Source organism: Somniosus microcephalus, chromosome 5 (assembly GCF_052327205.1).
Source record: "Somniosus microcephalus isolate GS21.2 chromosome 5, FLI_Smic_1.0, whole genome shotgun sequence".
Classification (NCBI taxonomy): domain Eukaryota; kingdom Metazoa; phylum Chordata; class Chondrichthyes; order Squaliformes; family Somniosidae; genus Somniosus; species Somniosus microcephalus.
In genome coordinates this window covers 239,036,815-239,054,882 of record NC_140991.1, presented here as the reverse complement: position 1 = coordinate 239,054,882, position 18,068 = coordinate 239,036,815, and the positions used below count along the sequence as shown (strand labels likewise).

Below are 18,068 nucleotides of genomic sequence, written 5' to 3'. Positions count from 1 at the left end.
CCAATAAATTGTAGACATCACCTTCTCGATGAGATCCAAGCACTCCCCATTGTCCATCCAATTAATGTCTTCCCAGACCAATCCATCTCTAGTGAAAAATAAATCTTGATCAATGAAATAAATACATCCACACCAGGTTTCCAGTTTGCTAACAGGGCTGATTATTATTACTGCAAGTATTAAAAGTGCAGCAAGACTCCCATTCACTGCTGAACTTTTACAACATATGTTGTCAATGGCATTCACCATTAGCCAGTTCTTAAATATTTCTCTCCAAATTATTGGGCACTGAATTAGATGGCCTGGTAGCCCTGAATTTGAAACCACTCAGCTATAGATTGAAATCAAATTTTAAAAAATGTTCAGAATAAGTCACAGCAAAAATGACTGATGATGCCTGAAATAAGCGATTAAAATGGTGATATAATAGGATGCATTTCAGAATCTAACTCTTTCTTGTGACTACCATTTTTATGTGAATGGAAGTGATTTTGGATATGCATCAATGGCGGTTCAACACAGGAGACTACTGAACACACTAAAGTTCGAAAGGTGTGAGCCCCAGGTCAGGCGGCAGCCTCATACTGTTCAGAATTACAGAATCACAGAAACCCCACAGTGCAGATAGAGGCCATTTCGGCCCATCGAGCCTGCACCGACACATATCCCACCCAATTCCCCGCAACCCCTACACCAACACATATCCCACCCTATCCCCGTAACCCCACGTACTTAATCCCCCTAACACTAAGGGTCAATTTATCATAGCCAATCAACCTAACCCGCACATCTTTGGACTGTGGGAGGAAACCGGAGCACCCGGAGAAAACCCACGCAAACACGGGGAGAATGTGCAAACTCCACACAGACAGTCACCCGAGGCCGGATTCGAACCCGGGTCCCTGGCGCTGTGAGGCAACAGTGCTAACCACTATGCCACCACTATTTCTACCAAGTAAAGTCAGCCTTAACTGTAGTTCAACTTTAATTATTTAATTTTTGAAGTGCAACTAACACAAGTTGCTTACCTGTTGTATTCCAGTTGTTCCAAGGAAAATATGTGCTTGTTGAAATACTCCTGAAGTTTTTCATTTGCATAATTGATATTGAATTGTTCAAACCGATTTATCTGTTGACAAATTATCAGTTATAAGTTAAAGAGAAATAAAGTGAAAGAGAAAATGTAAAACAGAGAAAGAGAAAGGCAGAGAGAGAGAGAACAGAGAAAGCAAATGACAAAGTGAGCGAGAAAGCACGCCAGACAGAAAGTGAGGGGGAAAAAAAGAGATAAAGAAAATGAAGAATTTTTCATGACAGCATTGTGAATAAAAATAAACTTCTATTTACTATACCTCAAAGTTTTCAAATCCAAATATGTCAAGGACTCCAACAGATTTGTAGTCCTCCTTTCCTTTTACTCTACTGTTGATTTTTCTAATGATCCATGCAAAACATTGGGAGTAAAGTGCCATGGCCATTGAATCTCTGGAATCTACAGCCTGTGGAGAAGGCAACATCATTTAAATTTCATTTACATCTGATCAAAATGTTTTAAGATTAATTAGTATCTCCAATGCAGATTTCTATATACAATTGTAACCTACCTACAGGATATTGCACAAATGCATGAAAGGCAACCGGTAATTCACTGATAACTATACAATATTCTACCTCACTCCCTCTTTACCAAAATGAACAACTTTCTTTCCAGCAGTCATGAATTAATACTATTCATATAAGGATAAAAGCAATGAATCCAACAACATACTATTCATATTTTAAGAGCCAGATCTTGTACAGATAACAAAAAGCACAGTGGTGGTCACACCATCTGTGACTCAATATTGGCAGAAGAATGCTGTTGGATTTTTTTATTCGTTTGCGGGATCTGGGCATCGCTGGCAAGGCCAGCATTTATTGCCCATCCCTAATTGCCCTTGAGAAGGTGGTGGTGAGCCGTCTTCTTGAACTGCTGCAGTCAATGTGGTGAGGGTACTCCCACAGTGCTATTAGGGAGGGAGTTCCAGGATTTTGACCCAGTGACGATGAAGGAACAGAGATATATTTTCAAATCAGGATGATGTGCGACTTGGCGATGAACGTGGAGGTGATGGTGTTCCCATGCGTCTGCTGCCCTTGTCCTTCTAGGTGGTAGAGGTCACGGGTTTGGGAGGTGCTGTTGAAGAAGGCATATGGGATTGGGGGCAAGGTAGTGACTTGGATAGAGAACTGGCTGGCAGACAGGAAGCAAAGAGTTGGAATAAACGGGTCTTTTTCCGAGTGGCAGGCAGTGACTAGTGGGGTACCGCAGGGATCGGTCCTAGGACCCCAGCTATTCACAATATACATTAATGATCTAGACGAGGAAACTAGATGTAATATCTCCAGGTTTGCAGGCGACACAAAGCTGGGTGGGAGGGTGTGCTGTGAGGAGGATGCCGAGAAACTCCAGTATGATTTGGACAGATTGGGTGATTATACTGCATCTGCCATGCATCTGCCCAATGTGGATAAATGCAAGGTTATCCACTTTGGTGGCAAAAACAGGAAGGCAGATTATTATCTGAATGGCAATAGATTGGGAAAAGGGGAAGTGCAACAAGACCTGGGTGTCCTTGTGCACCAGTCACTGAAGGTAAGCATGCAGGTGCAGCAGGCGGTTAAGAAGGCAAATGGTATGTTGGCCTTCGTAGCGAGACGGTTCGAGTACAGGAACAAGGATGTCTTGCTACAGTTGTACAGGGCCTTGGTGAGGCCACACCTTGAGTATTGTGTGCAGTTTTGGTCGCCTTATCTGAGGAAGGATGTTCTTGCCATGGAGGGAGTGCAGCGAAGATTCACCAGACTGATACCTGGGATGGCAGGAATGACGTATGAGGAGAGATTGGGTCAATTGGGCTTATACTCACTGGAGTTTAGAAGAATGAAAGTGGATCTCATTGAAACTTATAAAATTCTAACATGACTAGACAGACTAGATGCAGGAAGGATGTTCCTGATGGCGGGGGAATCCAGAACCAGGGGTCACAGTCTAAGGATAAGGGGTAAGCCATTTAGGACAGAGATGAGGAGGAATTTCTTCACCCAGAGAGTGGTTGAACCTGTGGAATTCTCTACCACAGAAGGCAGTTGAGGCCAATTCATTAAATATGTTCAAGAAGGAGTTAGATATATTTCTTAAGGCTAAAGGAATCAAGGAATATGGGGAGAAGGCAGGGACAGGGTACTGAGTTTGGATGATCAGCCATGATCTCATTGAATTGCGGAGCAGGCTCGAGGGGCCGAATGGCCTACTCCTGCTCCTATCTTCTATGTTTCTATGCCTTGTCGAGTTGCTGCATTACGTCTTATAGATGGTACACACTGCAGCCACAGTGTGTTGGTGGTGGAGGGAGTGAATATTTAAGGTGGTGGATGGGGTGCTAATCAAACAGGCTGCTTTGTCGTGGATGATGGCGAGCATCTTCAGTTTGTTGGAGCTGCACTCATCCAGGGAAGTGACTTGTGCCTTGTAGATGGTGGAAAAGCTTTGGGGAGTCAGGAGGTGAGACTCTAGCCACAGAATACCGAGCCTCTGACCTGCTCTTATGGCCACAGTATTTATGTGCCAGGACCAGTTAAGTTTCTGGTCAATGGTTAGACCCAGGATGTTGATGGTGGGGGATTCGGCGATGGTAATGCCATTTAATGTCAAGGGGTGGTGGTTAAACTCTCTCTTGTTGGAGGTAATCATTGCCTGGCACTTGTGTGGCGTAAATGTTACTTGCCACTTATCAGCCCAAGCCTGAATGCCGTCCCTGTCTTGCTGCATGAGGGCATGGACTGCTTCATTATCTGAGGAGTTGCCTGAACTGAACAGCTGGGGACATGCCAAAATTGAGAGAGCGGTCCCAAAGACTATTCAAGCAACAGCCTGACATGGGTATAATTCTGTGAGTATGACTTTCAGCCAATGTCCCAGACTCCTCCACCATCCTCGAGTATGTCCTGTCGCACCGGCAGGACAAACCCACCAGAAGTGGTGGCACAGCAGTATAGTCAGGCGGGAGTGGCCCTGGGAGTACTCAACGTTGACTCCTGACCCCATGAAGGCTCGTGGCTTCAGGCCAAGCATTGGCAAAGATACCTACTGCGTTCTGGATGGCGAGCAAGGGCAGGTCTGGTGCGTACCATCGTGTGTGTCAACATTCTCAGCAATTACTCTAATGAAATCAAATTACCGCTCACAGCTGCTGGACAAAAACCTACACCCAGAAATTTGGGATCATCCATATTTGGGCGCTCAAGTAAAAACTGCAAAGTTTTACTCTGAATGGTGATAGAGGTTTGTTAAATAAATATATATGTGAAGTACATTTACCTGTATAGTGTGTATGGCATTTTCTATTAAAATTAGTGCATGTGGCTACAATGGTGTTACCGTAGCCACACCTGCAGCTAGTCAGCAGTTTCTGTTGGACAACATTGTTTTAAAAGTTGCTCACATTTGAAACTTTATAATGCAAGTTTCAAATTTTAATTGCAGCACACAATGGTTTCCTCCAATGTAATAGATTCACGAGCTTTGTGAAGTTTCTCGTGTAAAATGGCCGAGCACGCTAAGGCACTGCATTTATGTAAAATACCATTACATCTATATTTCAACAGTCTTCCATCTAACTATGGAGCTTTAAATCAGTTTTAGGTTACCAATAGTTTTGTGATTCTATAGCGAACTTCATTCGTCTTTTCATACTGATTGGTTTGCATATCTGTCAATGTAACGAGGCTTATGTAGTAGACTCGACTATCAAGTTATGGTTATTATATCAATGTTTTCTCCATTCTTACCTGCTCTACTGTGAGTGGAGTACTGATCTCCTCACCCCTGAGAATCATGGACCGGTGAGTCAGCACTTCTGTGAGCTGCATGGCATCCAGCCCAAGCAACTCAGCTGCGCTCCCCAATGCTAAAGAGGAAGAATTAGAGTTGAATAAACTGGCTTTTTGCATCATTCTCATTTTGCCAGGTTAAACCCTCATTTATTTTCTCTGATCTATAATCGATCAGAATATATAGTTCTGCGATGTAACAATCATTTTGCCAAGAAAGGTTGGGTTTAGAACAGAACCTATTGTATATAAAATATATAATCTGCCTGTTCAGCCATATAATAACTCACGATGAATGAGAAGGACAAGAATCGCATTTCAGAATATTTCTATAGACGGTTCCAAAATCCTCAAATTGTAATACAAAACCCACTGCATTCAGAAGGTTTACAATACAGGTCATCCATGCTCCTGAAACATTCATAACACACCATTCACCACAGTGAGTTAAGCTGACATTTTCTTTTTCTCTGGCGGAAATCTATTCACATATAATATTTACCCATTTTTGAGGAAACCTGTGCCCCTCCAGCAATTACAAATTCGATATTCCCGAGATGTAGGACACCAGCGAGTAGCTTCAGTACCTCTCGAGTCTCCTCAGTTCTGAACTTCATTACTCTCATTGCGGTCTGGAATAGTGTGCAGAGAAATAGGCAATTGAAAATAATGTACAAATCAGACAAATTGTGATGGTTTTTAAACAATTCAGTGTTAGTAAATAAATATATTTTGCACAGCTGTTTCATATCACAGCCTAAATGTTTTCTGCTCCACCTCACTATATGCGTGGGTGATGTATGAAACATTCAAACAGCCACATACACGTGATTCTGTATCAACAAATTAATTTACAGCAAGGGTAGAAAAATGACATGATAAGGACACAAATATTACATTTTTACCATTTTATGACTTCCAGGAGTTAACTACTCAATTTCTTCACAATATTCATTTCAAATTACGTGCAATTAGAATATATTGTTAAAATATAGAATCTTACCAATTTATTGAAGAAAACAAATTAATGAACAGAGGAACTCTTTAGCCACCACTTACCTTTACAATTTCTAGTGCTAATCACATTACAACAGGTACGCACTTTGCTTCAGGTGGGTTTTAACTGTGACAGTAGAAACAGGAAGGCAGATTATTATCTGAACGGCAATAGATTGGGAGAAGGGGAAGTGCAACGAGACCTGGGCGTCCTTGTGCACCAGTCGCTGAAGGTAAGCATGCAGGTGCAGCAGGCGGTTAAGAAGGCAAATGGTATGTTGGCCTTCGTAGCGAGAGGGTTCGAGTACAGGAACAAGGATGTCTTGCTGCAGTTGTACAGGGCCTTGGTGAGACCACACCTTGAGTATTGTGTGCAGTTTTGGTCACCTTATCTGAGGAAGGATGTTCTTGCCATGGAGGGAGTGCAGCGAAGATTCACCAGACTGATACCTGGGATGGCAGGAATGACGTATGAGGAGAGATTGTGCCGATTGGGCTTATACTCGCTGGAGTTTAGAAGAATGAGAGGGGATCTCGTTGAAACTTATAAAATTCTAACAGGACTAGACAGACTAGATGCAGGAAGGATGTTCCCGATGGCCGGGGAGTCCAGAACCAGGGGTCACAGTCTAAGGATAAGGGGTAGGCCATTTAGGACAGAGATGAGGAGGAATTTCTTCACCCAGAGAGTGGTGAACCTGTGGAATTCTCTGCCACAAAAGGCAGTAGAGGCCAATTCATTAATTATATTCAAGAAGGAGTTGGATATATTTCTTAAGGCTAAAGGGATCAAGGGATATGGGGAAAAGGCAGGGACCGGGTACTGAATTTGGATGATCAGCCATGATCTCATTGAATGGCGGAGCAGGCTCGAGGGGCCGAATGGCCTACTCCTGTTTAAAAGGGAGTACAGGCTCAAACTGGTGAAAGGCAAATTTAGGACTGATGTTGGAAAACTCTTCACACAAAATGATCAACACTTGGCATGCACAAAGGTTGTAATCTCTGGATTACTCCCGGTGCCACGTGCTAGTAAGTATAGGAATAGGAAGATAGAACAGATGAATGCGTGGCTAAAGGGATGGTGCAGGGGGGAGGGCTTTAGCTTCTGGGAAAGGTGGGACTTGTACAAGTCGGATGGTTTACACCTGAACCAGGGGGGAACCAATATCCTTGCGGGGAGGTTTGCTAGCACTGCTGGGGAGGGTTTAAACTAACTTGGCAGGGGGTTGGGGTACAGAGTGGAGCTATAGTAGGGGGTGATTTACGGCCAAATACAGAGGGAAAAACAAGTCAGCTGGGAAGGCAGAGCAAATATGTGAAGGCAAAAGAGAATATGGCAGGGCTGGAAGGCATTTATTTTAATGCAAGGAGTCTTGCAAATAAGGTGGATGAACTGAAGTTGTTGTTGAACACATGGGAGTACGATATTGTTGCTATCACGGAGACATGGTTGAGGGAGGGTCAGGACTGGCAGCTCAATATTCCGGGGTATAGAATCTTCAGGCGAGACAGAGGGGGGTGTAAAAGGGGAGGGGGTGTTGCAATATTAATTAAGGAGTCAATTACTGCTGTAAGGAGGGATGATATATTAGCGGGTTCCTCTAATGAGGCCATATGGGTAGAACTTAAAAACAAAAAGGGGGCAAGCACTTTGCTGGGAGTGTACTATAGGTCCCCAAACAGTCAGGGGGAGATAGAGGAACAGATATGTAGGCAAATCTCAGAGAAGTGCGAAAATAATAGGGTAATAATAGTGGGGGATTTCAACTTCCCCAATATAAATTGGGACAGTCAGAGTGTGAAAGGCTTAGAGGGTGCAGAATTCTTAAAGTGCATCCAGGAGAGCTTTTTGAGCCAACATGTAGAAAGTCCTACAAGAGAGGGGGCGGTACTGGACCTAATTCTGGGGAATGTAGCCGGGCAAGTGGTGGAAGTCTCAGTAGGAGAGCATTTTGGCGACAGTGACCATAATTCGGTGAGATTTAAGGTGGTCATGGAAAAAGACAAAGACGGCCCGGAAATAAGGGTTCTAAATTGGGGGAAGGCCGATTTTAATATGATAAGGCAGGATCTGGCCAAAGTGGACTGGGAGCAGCTGCTTATAGGAAAATCCACATCAAAACAGTGGGAGACTTTCAGAAGGGAAATAGAGAGAGTACAACGCCAACATGTTCCTGTAAAGGTCAAGGGTGGGACCAACAAGCAAAGGGAACCTTGGATGACAAGGGATATACAAAAATGCATTAGAAATAAAAGGGGGGCTTTTGGCAGTTACAAAAGACTAAAGACAGAAGAAGCCCTAGAGGAGTATAAAAAGTGCAGGGGCATACTTAAAAAAGAAATTAGGAGGGCGAGGAGGGGCCATGAAATAACACTGGCGAGCAAAATAAAGGAAAATCCTAAGATGTTTTATAGTATATTAAGGGCAAGAGGATAACCAGGGAAAGGGTAGGGCCCATTAGGGACCAAAGTGGCAATCTGTGTGTAGAGCCAGAGGATGTAGGCGGGGTTTTAAATGAATTTTTTGCATCTGTGTTCACTATGGAGAAAGACGATGCAGACATAGAAATCGGGCAAGGGGACTGTGACATACTTGAACATATTAGCATCGAGAGGGAGGAGGTGCTAGCGGTTTTAGCGGGCCAAAAAGTGGATAAATCCCCAGGCCCGGACGAGATGTATCCCAGGCTGCTGTGGGAGGCAAGGGAGGAGATTGCAGGGGCTCTGACACTAATTTTCAGAACCTCTCTGGCCACAGGGGATGTACCAGAGGACTGGAGAACAGCTAACGTAGTACCATTATTCAAGAAGGGTAGCAGGGATAAACCAGGGAATTACAGGCCAGTGAGTCTAACATCTGTGGTGGGGAAATTATTGGAAAAAATTCTGAGGGACAAAATTAATCTCCACTTGGAGAGGCAAGGATTAATTGGGGATAGTCAGCATGGCTTTGTCAAGGGTAAATCATGTCTAACAAATCTGATCGAATTTTTCGAGGGGGTGACTAGTGGGGTGGATGAGGGAAATGCTGTGGATGTGGTTTACATGGACTTCAGTAAAGCTTTTGACAAAGTCCCGCATAGGAGACTGGTCAAGAAGGTAAGAGCCCATGGGATCCAGGGTGCCTTGGCACGTTGGATCCTAACCTGGCTGAGTGGCAGGAGGCAGAGGGTGATGGTCGAAGGTTGCTTTTGTGACTGGAAGCCTGTGTCCAGTGGGGTACCTCAGGGATCGGTGCTGGGTCCCTTATTGTTTGTGATCTACATAAATGATTTGGATGAGAATGTAAAAGGTATGATCAGTAAGTTCGCAGATGACACGAAAATTGGTGGGGTGGTAAATTGCGAGGAGGAAAGCCTCCGGCTACAGGACGATATAAACGGGTTGGTCAGATGGGCGGAAAAGTGGCAAATGGAATTTAACCCTGAAAAGTGCGAGGTGATGCATTTTGGACGGACAAATAAGGCAAGGGAATACACAATGAGTGGTAGGACCCTAGGAAGTACAGAGGGTCAGAGGGACCTTGGTGTACATGTACATAGATCCCTGAAGGCAGCGGAGCAGGTAGATAAGGTGGTTAAAAAGGCATATGGGATACTTGCCTTCATTAGCCGAGGCATAGAATATAAGAGCAGGGAGGTTATGATGGAGCTGTACAAAACGCTGGTGAGGCCACAGCTGGAGTACTGTGTGCAGTTCTGGTCGCCTCACTATAGGAAGGATGTGATTGCTTTGGAGAGGGTGCAGAGAAGATTCACCAGGATGTTACCTGGGATGGAGCGCCTCAGCTATGAAGAGAGGCTGGACAGGCTGGAGTTGTTTTCCTTGGAGCAGAGAAGGCTGAGGGGGGACCTGATTGAGGTGTACAAAATAACGAGGGGCATAGATAGGGTAGATAAAGAGGAACTTTTCCCCTTAGTGGGGGGGTCAATAACAAGGGGGCATAGATTCAGGGTAAGGGGCAGGAGATTTAGAGGGGATTTGAGGAGGAACTTTTTCACCCAGAGGGTGGTTGGAATGTGGAACTCAATGCCTGAAAGGGTGGTGGAGGCAGGAACCCTCACAACATTCAAGAAGCATTTGGATGAGCACTTGAAATGCCATTGCATACAAGGCTATGGACCAAATGCTGGAAAATGGGATTAGACTGGACAGGGATGGATGGGCGGTGCAGACACGATGGGCCGAAGGGCCTCTTTCTGTGCTGTAAAACTCTATGACTCTATGACTTCTGGGTAGAGTAGTGGAGTCAAATTTAATTTAAGAGATAGTTGGATTAGATGCTTTCAGTTTTTCGAGATGGATGCTCCAAGATAGGTGAAATGGCATCTTCATCCATATTTAACATATGATCTTGCAACGATAAGGTTCGAGGATGTTCTAATCAGCATCCTGGTGGCACCATGGGCTGTTGTCCCAATACACAGTGGTAGAAATTAGGTCTCTGTCTGAAATTTCATTCATTAGGAGCTCATTATCTCAGCTAGAGCCAGCTGGTTAAGCAGAGAGCCATGGCGGAGTATTTGCACTGAGGGGCGAAGTGCCAAAATTGGAAAGGGAGGGTTGCATAGCGATTTTGTACCAATATTTCTAGGATTCAGAAACAAGCTGCTGAGAAATCGTTGGGTTGGAGATGGGTATGTGGTGAACTGGATCTCCATGAAAATTAAAAGTCAAAAGCATGAGTTTAATATTCAGCATCATTAGAAATGAATGAAAAGTAAAAGATAAAGGGGGAAAAATTTGGTTGATTTGCGCTTCCCGTTAGGGCACTAATGGGGCGCAAAGCAACTAGCGCCTGGGTGCGGCGCCACCAACGCCTCTCGCGAAATTCAGCGGGAGGTTAGCGGCGGTGGTAACCGTTAGACCCCACGGCGCTGCGCCTCCGGCGAGGACATTATTGCTATGCGCAGCGCCCTGCTCGTGCCCCGGCTGCGATCTTCAGTAGCGCCCTCCTGACTTACCGCCGGACACTATGTCTGACAGTGTCAGGGGGGCCTACCTGCGGCCGGGGTAGCGCAAATTAAAGAGGTGCCGGGCGGCCATTTTTGTTGCTGGCCGCCTGCCAGCACCTGCCCCCGTTGCTGTCCCCGGCCTTCTGTGTAGCCCCCCTGCGGGGTGTTGGCTGCGCTCCGTGAGCCTGGCACTTCTCTCAAGTGCCAGGCTCCTTTGCCGGCACTCCGTTCCCTGGTGGCCCAGCTGGGCCCCGGGTCGTGCTGCGCTAGGCCCCCTCCCCTTTAATAAGGGGAAGAAACCCTGCAGTATCGCAGCGCAACAGCGCCATGATATTCACTTGCAGTGCCCCAAGAGGGAGGCGGGGCACTTCCAGTAGCGCCCCGCCTCCCTCTTGGGGTGGTACCAGTGAATTTCGGGCACAGGGTGCTAATTTTTTCGGGGCGCTGGCACGACCCAATTTTTCCCCCAAAGTGTCATGCAGATGGACTGTGCTATAGTGTGTATCGTCACTCTCGCTTATGCCCATCTTATACAGTTGCATAAGCCGATCCCCTGACCAAAATCCTTCAGCATCACTACTGTGTTTGAAAGCAAACTACCCAGAACAGTAATAAAAATAAGCTTAGGCTAAGTGCACCCTTTAAAAAAAAAAGTCTCATCATGTAATAGATCTTTAAGACTAAGAAAAAAGTGTATCAGCTGTATTAGATCTGAACTCTTATTAAACAGTTATAGCAAGCAATATAAGGGTTAATCTTGAAATACTTAAATGCAATCGCAGCTACTATTGAAAAGCATGGGCCAAATGTGCACAACAATAAATCTGAGTGACACTTCAATCTAAAGGGCCAACAAAAGCTTCCTGAAAGGTTCTGCTGATAAAAAAACTTGGAACTACATTTACAATTCTAGTAGTAAATGTAACTTTTATGACTCTGCAGTAAGGTGACTAAGAACGGTCATTAAGAATTGTAGAGTGTTCCCACCAAGAATCTTCAACATCTTACCATGACTTCCTGAAAGGTCTGTTTGTCATCAATTGTACTGTCCACAATACATCCAGACTGTCTTAAGTAATAGTAATTCTCCGCTTCAGATAAATAACACATCTCTGCAGAATAAAAATTAGAATGCGTTTAATTCTTGGTAGCACTGAAGATTACTTTTATTGCAAAGTATTAAATTCTTTGTTTTTTCCAAGTGTACAGAGATTTAATAGTGCTCTCCAGTTGTGAATATATTTATTGAAAGTTCATATTAGACTAGATAGTACTGGAAAATTAAGAAAACATCCCTGCTTCAAAGTACCTGTGAATTAATTTGAGTGAAAAGGGAAAAAAAACTGTAAATGCTAAAAACACACGGGCCCGTCAGTCGCTGTGCACAGAAAGACAAATTAACATTCCAGGCAAACTCTTCTTGCAGAACCAAAGAATGTTTTTAGCTCTGAAGACGGATTCTACTGAAATGGGAACCTGTCTTTTCTATCCACAGATATTGATTGAACTGCTGTGTAAAATTTGATTAATGCAGCTGAAAATGAGTTTATTACAAAAAATAAGCATTTTAAATCAGTGTCAATCCATCACCTGAGTAACTCAATTATAAATTACTGAAAATGTCCTTAATATATTTATAAAAAGCTATTTTCTAGTAAGATTGGGTACAGTAGTTAGTTCTTTAGTGAATTAAAAATAAAGTTCATTCTAAACCTTTCAAAATGTACCTATTAGTGCCCTTGTGCCCAAAAGATCCAGCTTAATTTTTGAAGGCCTGCTCATGAGCGCAATTAGCGGAAACTCCCAATGGTGATTAATTCGCCCTGGGGGCATGGCCAGTTCTTGTGGGCGGGACCAGCTTCTAGCACAATGTTTTTAAAACACTATTTGTGGTGTCCCATAAGCAGCCTGAGCATATTGTTCTGGAAGTTGACTCACAGAGTTGAAATCTACTTGTACAACAACTTAACCCAGGCATGAAACAGTAGCACCTTCCTGTGATCTGGACTGGAAAGTTGTGTCTTTTGCGCATGTGTTTCTAAAAAATCTGAAGGTAGACTAAGAAGAAGGCAAGAGAGTGGCAAAGAGGGTGGGGGGCAAAGGTGGTGGGAAAGAAGGAAAGAAAGGGAGAATGAAAGAAAAAAGAACAGAATGAAGAGAAAGAAAAGGAAAGAAAGGAAAGTTAAAAAAGTATTGATAGTGTGCCTTTCATGCTCTCAAGATGCCACAAAGTGCTTCACAGCCAAAGAAGTATTTTTGAACTGTTGTAATGAAGGAAATGTGGCAGGCAAACTTTGCACAGTTAGGTCCAACAAACACAATGGGGGGAATTTTTCAGGGGGTCAGGTGGGAAAAAAAAGTTTTGACAGCAGGTAGGCTGTCAACCTGCCTCCATGCTAGTCTCCCAGATGTCGGGTTGGTCATTGCTGAACAAACCCGACACCAAGCGGCAGCGGAGGCAATTTAGATTATTAAGAGCTTGTTAACAGGCACTTAACTATTTTAAGCTCAACTTTAGATTTTAAGAGTTCACCCACAGCTTCCCCACTGCTCGGGGACCACGTCAGGTAAGGAGTTCGGGAGTTGTGTCAGCATGGGATGATTTCTTAACTTGACAGCTGCAAATGTTCTACAATAGCTCCCATTTCATAGATGTTCACTTTCCAAGGTTAGAAGCTGTTGCTTACTGCATTTGGAAGACAGATTGAGCTTTATGCAGCTTGCAAGTGTTTAGAGCAAACTCTGTATCCAGTGTCATCTCATTGGAACAACCTCTCTCACCAATGACAGATCGCTTCTATCATTTCAACTTCTATTTCATCAGCATCAGTGCCCTTGAAACACTCTCACCTTGGTCCTCAAAATCTGACCACGATCAGCCCCAACACCAGCAGCACCAGGCACATCAGCAGCACCAACAACAATACCAACCTCTAGTACGATAGCAAAATACTGCAGATGCTGGAAATCCGAAATAACAACAGAAAATGCTGGAAAAACTCAGCAGGCCAGGCAACATCCGTGGAGAGAAATTAGAGTCAACGTTTCGGGTCAAAACCCTTTATCAATACCAACCTTCTCTGCAATCAACTGTTGCTGCAGAGGACACAGGGCATCAGCAGCCAACCACATTGCTGGCCGGGACACCAGGGATGGCCTCACCATGGCCAGATTTACTTCACTTGACGCTGTACACCTAAATGGCTGCCACATGATGCGTCAGGTTGGTACCACCACACACCAACACCATAAAGCATCCCTACAATGCCAAGCCATTCCTTTCACACGCATCGCCATTGCGGGGGTACCGTTATGTCTCGCCATTCACTGCAACTCACTAAGCAACTTCCAAATGTGCACTCAAATCTGTCCAAGAACGCAAAAGTGTTGAAAATAAAGATTTCAATGTTTGACAGCACATTAACGGAAACTTCACATGAACATTGGCTAAAACACACAAGTGCCTACCCTTGTGTGTTATTAGTTGGTATGATTAGACTAGGATGAGGGTGAGTGTGAGGGGTGGCTAGTGAGATGGGGAAGTGATAATGTAGATAGAGAGGGATGGTTGGAGGTGCAAGGTAAGCTGGTGTGAGTAAGGATGTGCAGGAGTAGGGTAGGGAAGGCAGAGTGATGGGGATGCGCTGAGTGGCACAGCAGGATGAGGTTGGGTGTGGCTTTGCAGTAACGTGTCGTGATCTGCTGAGATCATTGAAAGGTTTGTGCCACTGCAGCCTGGCCCTCCTGACGACATCCCTGCTTGTGCCTTCCTGTGCAATGTGCAACCAGGCTGCATATGGAGGGAATCATGGGAGAGCCTGGCTGCAGCCATGCAACTCTGCGCAGTGCTTGTCAGTGTTTTCAACACCTCAATGCTGTAGAATACTGACAACACAACTGTCAAAATCAATTTGCGCATGGTCCCTTTAAGGAAACCGGCTGATGACGTGTCATAGTGACATCGTCAAACCCGCTTCCTTCAATTGGCTGGGAAACGCGCTGGGCGGGCTTAACAAGCCCAATCAACATAAAATTATTTCACAGAGCGGGCTGGAGCCAGCAGCGGGGTTGCACCCCGCCACCGACCTCGGCCGCACCGGACCCGCCGAGGTAGGTGAAATCGCGGCCAATGTGATAAATGATCAGATAATCTATTTTTTTTTTTAGTGATGTTGGCTGAGAGATAAATATTGGTCAGGACACTGGTAAGGACTCTCTTTCAAAAGTTCCATGGGATCTTTTATGCCTACCTGAAAGGGCAGTCGGGTCCTCGGTCTAAAGGATAGCAGCTCTGACAGTGCTGCACTCCCTCAGTACTGCACTGAAATGTCAGCCTGAATTACATGCTCAAGCCTTGAAGGGTCTTGAACGAACGACCTTCTGACTCAGCGAGAGTGCAACCACTAAGCCAAGGTTGATATCTTATTTCACCGTAAGGTGAATATACAACCACAATTATGATCAAACTCACTTAAGTCAAACAACTTATCTTTGCTTAATGCTACAAAATAAAATGTGCCACATTTTCCTACAACAGTGGGGCATCTTACTTGGCTTAAACAAAATGGCCCAGATTTTGCTCTCAGTGGCGAAGGAATTGCTTTCGCCATTCACCTCGCGTAGTTGACCAGAGACTTTTTGCAGGCTGGTCAGTGGGGATTTCCACTAATTGGGCATTTGATCCAGCACGCTGCCCTCTACAGGGGATCTGTGACATTTATGAATAGGACAAGCAACAGCGAGGCACTTCAACCTATCAGATTGAAGGATCCTTATAGACACCGACTGCAAACTAGGTAGCAAAAAACAGGAAATATAAATTACATTTAATGCAGAACTAATGGGTAAGTACCACAAGTTCACGACATTGCATGTCTTTCACTTCAGAGTCTATCGGTGCATCACAGGAGTATTATAAGACAAAAAATTTGTCACCGAGCCACATAAGGAGAAATTAGGGCAGATGGCCAAAACCTTGGTTAAAGAGGTAGTTTTTAAGGAGCGTCTTAAAGGAGGAAAGAGAGGTAGCGAGGAGGAGGGGTTTAGGCCGGGAATTCAAGAGCTTAGGGCCTAGGCAACAGCGATTATAATCAGGGATGCTCAAGAGGGCAGAATTAGAGGAGCGCAGATATCTCAGAGGATGTGGGGCTGAAGGAGATTACAGAGATAGGGAAGGGCGAGGCCATGGAGGGATTTGAAAATAAGGATGAGAACTTTGAAACTGAGGCGTTGCTTAACTGGGAGCCAATGTAGGTCAGCAAGCACAGGGGTGATGGGCGAACGGGACTTAGTGCAAGTTTGGACACAGGCAGCTGAGTTTTCGATGACCTCAAGTTTACGTAGGGTAGAATGTGGGAGGCTAGCCAGGAGTGTGTTGGAATAGTCAAGTCTAGAGGTAACAAAGTCATGGATGAGGGTTTCAGCAGCGGATGAGCGGAGGCAAGTGCAAAGATGAGAGATGTTACAGAGGTGGAAATAAGCTTTCTTAGTTATGCCGTCGATATGTGGTCAGAAGCTCATTTCAGGGTCAAATATGACACCAAGGTTGCAAACAGTGTGGTTCAGCCTCAGACAGATGTTAGTGAGAGGGATGGAGTCAGTGACGAGGGAACGGAGTTTGTGGCAGGGACCAAAAACAATGGCTTCGATCTTCCCAATATTTAATTGGAAAAATTTCTGCTCATCCAGAACTGGATGTCAGACAAGTAGTCTGACAATTTAGACACCGTGGGGGGGGGGTCAAGAGAAGTGGTGGTGAGGTAGAGCTGGCTGTCATCAGCGTGTGTTTTCAGATGATGTTGCCAAGGGGCAGCACGTAGATGAGAAATAGGAGGGGGCCAAGGATAGATCCTTGGGGGACACCAGAGGTAACGATGTGGGAGCGGGAAGAGAAGCTGTTGCTGGTGATTTTCTGGCTACAATTAGATAGATAAGAATGGAACCAGGTGAGTGCAGTCCCACCCAGCTGGACGACGGTGGCGAGACGTTGGAGAAGGATGGAATGGTCAACCGTGTCAAAGGCTGCAGACAAGTCAAGAAGGATGAGGAGGGATAGTTTACTTTTGTCAGTCACATAGGATGTCATTTGTGACTTTAATGAGAGCCGTTTTGGTATTGTGGCAAGGGCGGAAACCTGATTGGAGGGATTCAAACAAGGAGTTGCGGGAAAGATGGACACGGATTTGGGAGGCAACAACACATTCATGGACTTTGGAGAGGAAAGGGAGCTTGGAGATGGAGGGTTGTTTTTTGAGAGGGGTAATGACGGCAGATTTGAGGGAGAGGGGGACAGTACCTGAAAAACTTACAAGAATAACGCTTTATTAAAAAAATCCCAAGTCCTTGCTCTAAAAAAAACTGGCCAAAACAAATCCCAAAATTTGACTGCGCTCAACAAACTTTTGTTTCCATACAATCCCATGTTCCTAGTAGGGAGTGATATTTGAAGGAGTGCAAGTTGGAAAGAGTGCTATAGCACTACAGCACCTTTTTTTTTTAATTTTAACTCCTTTCAAACATGGCTCTCAACTGGGAATGCAGGATTGGTGAATTAACCCCATCATTTCATCCTGCATCCTTGCTGCTCATAGAAATGTCATTGGGTTTAGCAATGGGAAATGGTCAAAACCAAAACCTTATCCACACTAACCCACTAACCCACCAGAGTAATGACTGCGCAGACACCATTGGAACCAACAGCGTCACAGTGGTTAAAAAAAGCTGGAGCAGGTGTCTTGTACAAAATCTTCTTGGTAATTTTAATGAGAGATTACACCTCCATTCAAACCCTGCTTACAAGGAATTGGTTCATCACTCACCTTCCTGCTCTTTATCTGTTCCAGCCAGCAGTGCATAGAAAATGTGATAATTCCTCTCCCCGGGGTTCTGTCTGACTACACGGTTCTACACAAAAGTATAAGAAGCATTTTCATTTCTTGAATCTTGCCAAAAGCGACTAGCATTTTGTTGCTAGGAAAATTAAAACTGCATGAAAAGTAAATATAACAGTTAAGTGTTTCAATCATGAAATGCTCTTACCTTTTCTAATAAATCTTTATTTAAAAACATCAGTTAAGAAAAACAATTTACAGCACAGCTTCTTTATTGTTGTACAAGCGCAACAAAAAAATGAAATTCTAATAAAATTAAACATGAAGAGGGAGAAATTCAGTAGGTTGCGCCACCCATTAACGCCTTAAGAGGGCACTAAGTGGGTCGCAAGCCAACTGGCGCCCGGGCGCG

General features: G+C 44.6%; 1 protein-coding gene across 1 annotated transcript in view; it reads right to left on the bottom strand.

Moving 5' to 3' along the window:
• Window positions 1-17,725, bottom strand: part of myo10 (myosin X) — a 312,484-nt gene extending 294,759 nt beyond the window's left edge. The window contains exons 1-7 of the mRNA XM_085988751.1: window positions 17,645-17,725; window positions 11,835-11,938; window positions 5,375-5,504; window positions 4,831-4,949; window positions 1,353-1,499; window positions 1,029-1,129; window positions 22-88 (exon numbers count right to left, since the gene is read on the bottom strand). Coding sequence (XP_085844877.1) covers window positions 22-88; window positions 1,029-1,129; window positions 1,353-1,499; window positions 4,831-4,949; window positions 5,375-5,504; window positions 11,835-11,936 — 666 coding nt within the window. The 5' untranslated portion in view covers window positions 11,937-11,938; window positions 17,645-17,725. The remainder of the gene's footprint in view (window positions 1-21; window positions 89-1,028; window positions 1,130-1,352; window positions 1,500-4,830; window positions 4,950-5,374; window positions 5,505-11,834; window positions 11,939-17,644) is intronic.
• Window positions 17,726-18,068: the final 343 nt, after the last annotated feature.